The following is a 7,413-nucleotide window of genomic DNA, read 5'->3' as shown; positions in this document are numbered from 1 at the left end:
TATGTTCCAGTCTTTTTTCAGTCCTTACATGTAAAGTAGCAGTCCAGGCAATCTTTCATAAGAATAAGAATCCATATTGTAAATTTGTTTGTTGTTGTAAATGTTTGCAAATACAGAAGGCCTATGTCTACTTTTACACATTCTATACACATTCTATGTGAAAATGTTTATGCGTAACAGACTGTGGTGTGTACTTTATAAATAAATGCGAAAAGAAGTTTGAAAAATAGCTTTTTATTTAAACATTTTTAACAGAAGCTGAATGCAAAGGTAAGTGGGAATAAGTCAGAATAAGTCCTCTATCTCGCTTGGTTTGAACCCAGTTACTTCATAGCCCTAGCCTGAGCCTCCATCTCCCTTACACGTAGCTCCTCTTCTGTATATTCAGGTTCGAATTGGTATCCTCGACCGTCAAACTCAAAATCGTGCGAGTCCTCCAGAATCCACCTTTCATAATCCATTTTAGATGTAAGGATTTTTTGTTTGTTTATTTCGCTACTCCGGGAGCACAGTTGCTCTGCTCACGCTAGCCTTCTGAGAGACGAAGAACCGAGCGAAAAGACTACAACCAAATGTAAACAGCCCCCTTTTCCGTTTCCGGTAGTGCAAGGCAAGGCAAGTTTATTTATATAGCACATTTCATACACAATGGCAATTCAAAGTGCTTTACATAGAAGAAATTAAAATAAGAATAAAAAGAAATAAGAATAATTAAAACAGTTTAGAAAAATAAAAAATAAAATCCAGTACAGTACAAACAGTCGGACGAACATTGGCACAGTGCTCATTCATTAAATGCATAGCTAAACAGATGTGTTTTGAGTCTGGATTTGAAAGTGACTATTGTAGGATTACATCTGATCTCTTCTGGAAGCTGGTTCCAGCTGCGGCTGGCATAATAGCTAAAAGCGGACTCGCCATGCTTTGAGTGAACCCTTGGTATTTCTAGCTGATATGATCCTAGTGATCTGTTGGGTTTATATTCAGTGAGCATATCTGCAATGTATTGAGGTCCTAGGCCATTGAATGATTTATATACCAGTAATAATACTTTAAAATCAATCCTAAATTTAACTGGGAGCCAGTGTAAAGACCTGAGGACTGGTGTGATATGTTCATATTTTCTGGTTCTGCTCAGAATCCTGGCGGCAGCGTTCTGTATGAGCTGCAACTGTCTTATGGTCTTTTTGGGAAGGCCAGTGAGGAGTCCATTACAATAATCCACCCTGCTGGTGATGAAAGCATGAACAAGTTTCTCTAAGTCTTGTCTGGAAACAAAGCATCTAATTCTTGCAATATTTTTCAGATGATAGTATGCTGATTTAGTTATTGCTTTGACATGACTACTGAAACTAAGGTCTGTCTCTAGTGTCACACCAAGATTCCTGACTTGATTTTTAGTTTGACCTAGATTGAAGGTATGCGGTCACCTTGAGAACTTCATCTTTGTTTCCAAACGCAATGACTTCAGTTTTGTCTTTGTTTAACTGAAGAAAGTTTTGACACATCAAACTGTTGACTTCATCGGTGCATTGGCACAGGGAGTCAATGGGGCTGTAATCGTTAGGTGATAGGGCTAAGTAAATCTGTGTGTCGTCTGCATAGCTGTGGTAAGCAATTTGGTTCTTTCTCATTATTTGGCTCATTGGGAGCATATACAGGTTGAACAGGAGTGGCGCAAGAATTGAGCCTTGAGGGACTCTGCATGTCATGGATGTCCACTCAGACTTATGATCTCCTATACTCACATAATAGGGACAGTGCAGCGAGTAATATCAACGAGCAATGAGTCCTCCAACAGAAATCAATGGGATTTTACAAAATGCCAAATAAAACACGACAGAAACTGTATTTCGCTACGCTACTTGTTTTGGAACATCAACGAACATCACTAACCACTCGGTGAGTTGCAGTTTTGAAAATGAACGTTAAGGGTTGTTTTAAGGACATGTTTGTGCATGCCTGTAGCCAGCCACTCTGAAGCAGTCAAAGGCGATTCTAAACGAGTCAAAAAGTCGAGACAGAACCCATCGTCAAAATTTCTCTGTCCACCACACTAGTTCATCCAAAACAAACCAGAAAAGAGACTCAAAGTGCTAAATGCTGGAATTATCCTTTAAAATCTCCTTGCTATATTTCAGATGTTAAAGAAGAGAAAATATAGCATATGCTTGTTATTTATTAGATTTAGTTTTTTCAGTAGCTAATTCTTTTTGATACTGATAGCTATTTTGCAATTCCATAGACAAAGTCCAGTTATCATATCCAACTCGATAGTCTCAGTGGTGTGTTTATTTGTTTATATGGGTCCATATTTTAAAAGTGAATATAAATTTATGAAACAACTGGCATATTTTTTATTTTAAAATAATTACTTAATACTGCAAGCTTAATATGAATACAATGCTGAAACCTATTTTTCATGACTTTGTTCAAAAAGTTTTTTTTTTCATTTTTTCTTGTAACACATTCTACATGCAGTGCATACTTGCACACTAATATATATATATATATACACACACTACCATTCAAAAGTTTGGGGTCAGTAAGAATTTTAATTTTATTTTTGGGGGAAATAAATAAAATAAATCAATACTTTTATTCATCAAGGATGAGTTAAACTGATCAAAATTTACAGTAAAGACATTTATAATGTTAGAAAATATTCTATTTTAAATAAATGCTGTTCTTTTGAACTTTCTATTCATCAAAGAATTTTGAAAAAAAATTGTACACAACTGTTTTCAACATTGATAATAATAATGAATGTTTCTTGAGCATCAAATCATCATATTAGAATGATTTCTGAAGGATCATGTGACACTGAAGACTGGAGTAATGATGCTGAAAATTCAGCTTTGATCACAGGAATAAATTACAGTTTAAAATATATTAAAATAGAAAACAGTCATTTTAAATTGTCATAATATTTCACAATATTATTTTTTTTTTTATCAAATAAATGCAGCCTTGGTGAGCAGAAGATACTTCTTTTAAAAACATTAAAAAATCTTACTGACCCCAAACTTTTGAACGGTAGTCTGTGTATATATATATATGGATATGGAGGCGGCAAGAGAAAAGGTGAAGACTGGGGAGAGACGCACACTTCGATTGGACTAACACATGCAGCATCTTAATTGTTAAAAAAATGAAACGAAATAAATGAATAAATCAAGCCTTTATTACATAACACTAGGCTATATCATACAGCATTCAGAAAAAGAACAGTTTGCGCACCTAACTGTAGCCTACGTTCACACCACCGCCGACTTGAGCTGCAAAGAAGCCCTGGCCGCTTGTCAAAAAGTACGGGGAAGCTTGTTGAAAAACAAGCAATACATTGACATTAGAAACCTTTTATAATGACAGCATTTTTATTACCGTTTTGGTCACATTTGGTCAGGAAAAAAAGAATACTTAGCTATTATTATTATTATTATTATTAATATAATATATTATATTATAAGCCCGGCCGGGCCTCACTCTCTCTCTCTCTCTGCTCGTTCTTATATATGCCCTGTCAAGCGCGCCCTGTTAAACTGACAGGACTTAAAAACACATGCAAATGATAAACGTCCACTCTATGATGGTTAAACTGTGCAATTAATCCGATAATGATAGGAAACCCAGCAGTGGCCACATCCTCCCCGCACCCTAGTTCCTACGTCTATGGCCCAATGATGCTACGATGAGCATTTACTACTTGTAAAAAATGCGGGTCGGGTACAATATTTTCTTCTTTCTTTTTTTTGCGGTCCGAGTTGCGGGCGGGTTAGTTGAAACCGTCGGTCGGGTGCGGGTTGTTTATACATTGACCCGCGCATCACTGATATATACATATATACATACATATTATATATATATATATATATAAAATTAATGACAACAACAGCCAAACAAAATTAATCTGTAAGGTATATGTGTGAAGATAATTATGTTCACTATACTTACTCCCTAACATAAACAAAATAATTATTTCCTTCTAAAATTGGAGCATTTCGACCTCCACCCAATTTCCAACAATCTTCACCAACCCTCTATGTAATTTTTAAAAAGATTCTCTCAGATGGGGTCGCAAGAAATCCCATCTTTTGATTTATCAGAATATCAAACTATTAATTTGAAAGTGATGGATCTGAACATGAACTTTGCTTATTTTAGGCAACTTCGGGCAACACCTTTTCTCATGAGTCCGTAGATTAGATAATTGGGTGAAACTCTTCCCACATGAAGAGCACTGGTGCGGCTTCTCTCCAGTATGAACTCTCTTGTGTCTTTTCAAGGATGTTGAGTAAGAGAAACTCTTTCCACAGTGTGAGCACTTGTATGGTTTCTCTCCAGTATGAATTATCTGATGTGTTTTTAAGTTGCCTGATGTAGTAAAGCTCTTCCCACAGTCAAAGCACATATAAGGGCTCACACCAGTATGAATACGCTCATGCTGTTTTAAAGAGTGCAGATGTGTAAATCTCTTTCCACATGAAGAACAAAAGTGAGGCTTCACACCAGCATGAACTTTAAGGTGTTCTCTTAAGTTTGATGCTACAACAAATGTTTTAGCACACTGATCACAGCTGAATGATCTCACTCCAGAGTGACGGCGCAGATGAGTGGTGAGAGAACTTTTGGATGTGAAACTCTTTCCACACTGAGTGCACATGAATGGTTTTTCTCCATTGTGAATTCTCATATGATCTTTTAGGTGTCCTTTATGTATGAAACTCTTTCCACACTGAGTGCATATGAACGGTTTTTCTCCATTGTGAATTCTCATGTGATCCTTTAGGTGTCCTTTATGTATGTAACTCTTTCCACACTCAGAGCAGGTGAAAGATCCTTTGACACCAGATTGTCCAGCTTGTTGTTGTGTAAAATCCTCTTCTGTCTTTAAAACGGCTGTATTTTCATCTTCATTTTTTAAATTATGAGGTTTTTGAAACAGATGTTTTTTGTCTTCATTTTTATTTGTTAGTTTTACATCTTCATTTGTGAAATGATGGTGTTTGTCTTCATTCACTTCCATCAGGTCTAAAAACAACAATGTCATTTCATTATTTGGAGCATAAGAAACAAAAAAAAAATCATATTATGCTATGTCCTCTGTAAAGGACACTAGGACTTAGTTATTACGGGGAAAAAATGGCACGATAAGACAAGTTTAGGTAAAAACAATGTTTGGTTTTTTTGTTTGTTTTTTTGTTTTTTACCAATACATTTTTAGATTTCAAGTTATTTTAACCAAACTTTGTATAAAGATGATTCTCAACTATGTTGTGAAAGATATAGGCTAATACAATTATTTGATTTATTATTTTACTTCATGGATTGTGTATAAAATTGCCATAAATGGGTAGTCCCATTCTAAACAAACAAAAAAAAAACAAATGAAAAAAAGTCCTGGTGTCTTCTACAGAGGACATGTATAAAATCGATGCCCTGTTCCGTAACAGAAAGTCATATTCTGATTTGAAACCCCATAATGTTTTCCTGAGATGTTTATTTATGACAAACAATTTGAAAATTACTTAAATTGAAATGACAGTTACAAAATATTATCAGATTTCCATAAGAGTGCAAAAAATGTGATCCCAGAGGGAGTTGTCATGGCGAAACCTCCAAACATTTGGTAGCCTATATCTCTGAAAAGCCCTGCATGTGCTCTTTACATTACATCCAGACTTTTAAAATGGCGACATGTATGGTCTCAGAGAAATTTGCTAAAATATAATGTCCTCTACAGAGAAAAAAGGCTATGCCTGGGTCTCAGGAGGATATGTCAGTTTTCATCTTAGGGTGTACTCACACTAGCAGCTAGGCGACCTGAACAGTGCCTGGACCCCCGAAGTCTGGTTCTTTTGACTAGTGTGATCATTCCGTACCGTGCCCCAAACATTTTCTATTACAACTTGAACAGTACAATCGTGGGACAGGGACAATCTGTCTATTGTGCCCAGTTTGACTACACTCTTAATGTTCCCCATCAGTCATTAAAGAAAATGAACGAAAACACCAACCTATTTGTTCCTCTGTATCTTCATCTTTTATTCTGCAGGGTTCTTCCTCAAACTCCATCTTTTCAATAGTATGTCAGTAGTTTATCCTGGAGTAATTCCTCCTGCTTGCTTCTTCTTCTCCTGTGGGAAGATGGGAATATTTCCCAGCATTTAAACTCTCATGAAACTCTCATTGTTTAGAAACAATTCAAGTCCTCGACTCATTTTTATGTTGCTCTTACATTAGATATGATTTACATGCATTAAAAACTGTTTACCACGTTTAATTTGTTCATTAAATAAAATGAAAACACAACTCATAATCTTCACAAATTTAATGTGAAAAACCAGTCAATAACGAGTTTACGTTTCACGAGCGTAAGTTAATGTACAACATCAGTCGGTTCATTTCGATTCATTTCTGAGTGATTCACCAAATGAACTGACTCGTTTAGTTGTTTAGATTTAGATTTCTCCTAATAAATGATAAAAAAAATGTAGCCTACTCACAGTCTGAAAAACACAGCAGATTATAGAGCAGGATGAAGGGCTATGTTCCACTTCACATGTTTATGTTCCCTTTCCTCGATCACTTCTCTTCTTCTCCTACACTCGCATGTGTGTCATTGCTTGCACGAGCGCCCTCTACGGGCGGAAACCAATCCCATACTAATCCCATAGATACAAGACAACCAATATAAAATTTGTATCTTGGTTGAGATTATACAAACTATCATCCCATAAATGTTTGATTTCGGATAAAGATTGAAACTTTAAATCTGCTAAAGAGTTTGCAATTGTATATTTACATTCTGAAGTGTGAACTGTAGTGTTACTGTTGACTTCAATATAAACTTTGACTTCATTTTAAAGTTAGATAGCAAGTATCATTATAATGCAAATTGTTAGAGTTAGTTAATAGATATGAAGATTTACATTAAAATCTCCAGTTCTGTCCAAGCAGCTCAATGCAAGTTGCCTGATTTAGATTTATCCCAATAAAAATAAAATCACAGTCCTTAGAGTCTGATAAACTGAGTGAATTAAAGGTACACTATGTAACTGTTGGCGCTCAATAAACAAAAAGTAATCCGTCTTGTTGAAGAACATTGTAGCCGTCGAGAAATCGAGAAAATTTTAATAAATTAATTGTCATGCTTAGTACACACAAACATCATTAATTTGAAACATGCCATTGGGAATTATATTGGAAGCAAAAAAAAAACATACCTAATATAATATAAGCTAAGCTAGCAGGCTAATCAGGTAGATGTATGCTATGCTAGTACATAAGCTATCAAAAAATCAGTAAGAACGAGAAAAAATAGTTAATTTCACAACCTGGCTTCAGTTATACGAACCATGTAATTTAAAAGACATTAATGGTCATTATAACGCATTTAAAAAGATATAAATG

At 35.3% G+C, this 7,413-nt stretch overlaps 1 protein-coding gene across 1 annotated transcript; it reads right to left on the bottom strand.

Moving 5' to 3' along the window:
- Positions 1 to 227: 227 nt before the first annotated feature.
- LOC308705587 (uncharacterized protein) lies at positions 228 to 6,670 on the bottom strand. Its single transcript, XM_081390671.1, has 3 exons — positions 6,507 to 6,670; positions 6,018 to 6,137; positions 228 to 5,031 (listed from the first exon to the last, which is right to left on the bottom strand). The coding sequence occupies exons 2-3, from the start codon at positions 6,073 to 6,075 to the stop codon at positions 4,103 to 4,105; spliced, it is 987 nt and encodes a 328-aa protein (XP_081246797.1). The 5' UTR covers positions 6,076 to 6,137; positions 6,507 to 6,670; the 3' UTR covers positions 228 to 4,102.
- Positions 6,671 to 7,413: the final 743 nt, after the last annotated feature.

The sequence above is a fragment of the Scardinius erythrophthalmus genome (genome assembly GCF_964197995.2).
Source record: "Scardinius erythrophthalmus genome assembly, chromosome: 17".
Taxonomy (NCBI): domain Eukaryota; kingdom Metazoa; phylum Chordata; class Actinopteri; order Cypriniformes; family Leuciscidae; genus Scardinius; species Scardinius erythrophthalmus.
The sequence above is the reverse complement of the archived record's forward strand: the minus strand, read 5'-3'. Positions and strand labels throughout refer to the sequence as shown.

What these genes read in the sequence shown, in the direction of transcription:
- LOC308705587 (XM_081390671.1), bottom strand. Translation starts at nt 6,075, where the DNA reads ATGGAGTTTGAGGAAGAACCCTGCAGAATAAAAGATGAAGATACAGAG. An exon ending in AGATACAGAGGAACAAATAG is followed by an intron (nt 5,032 to 6,017) that starts GTTGGTGTTTTC and finishes TGTTGTTTTTAG; the next exon opens with ACCTGATGGAAGTGAATGAA.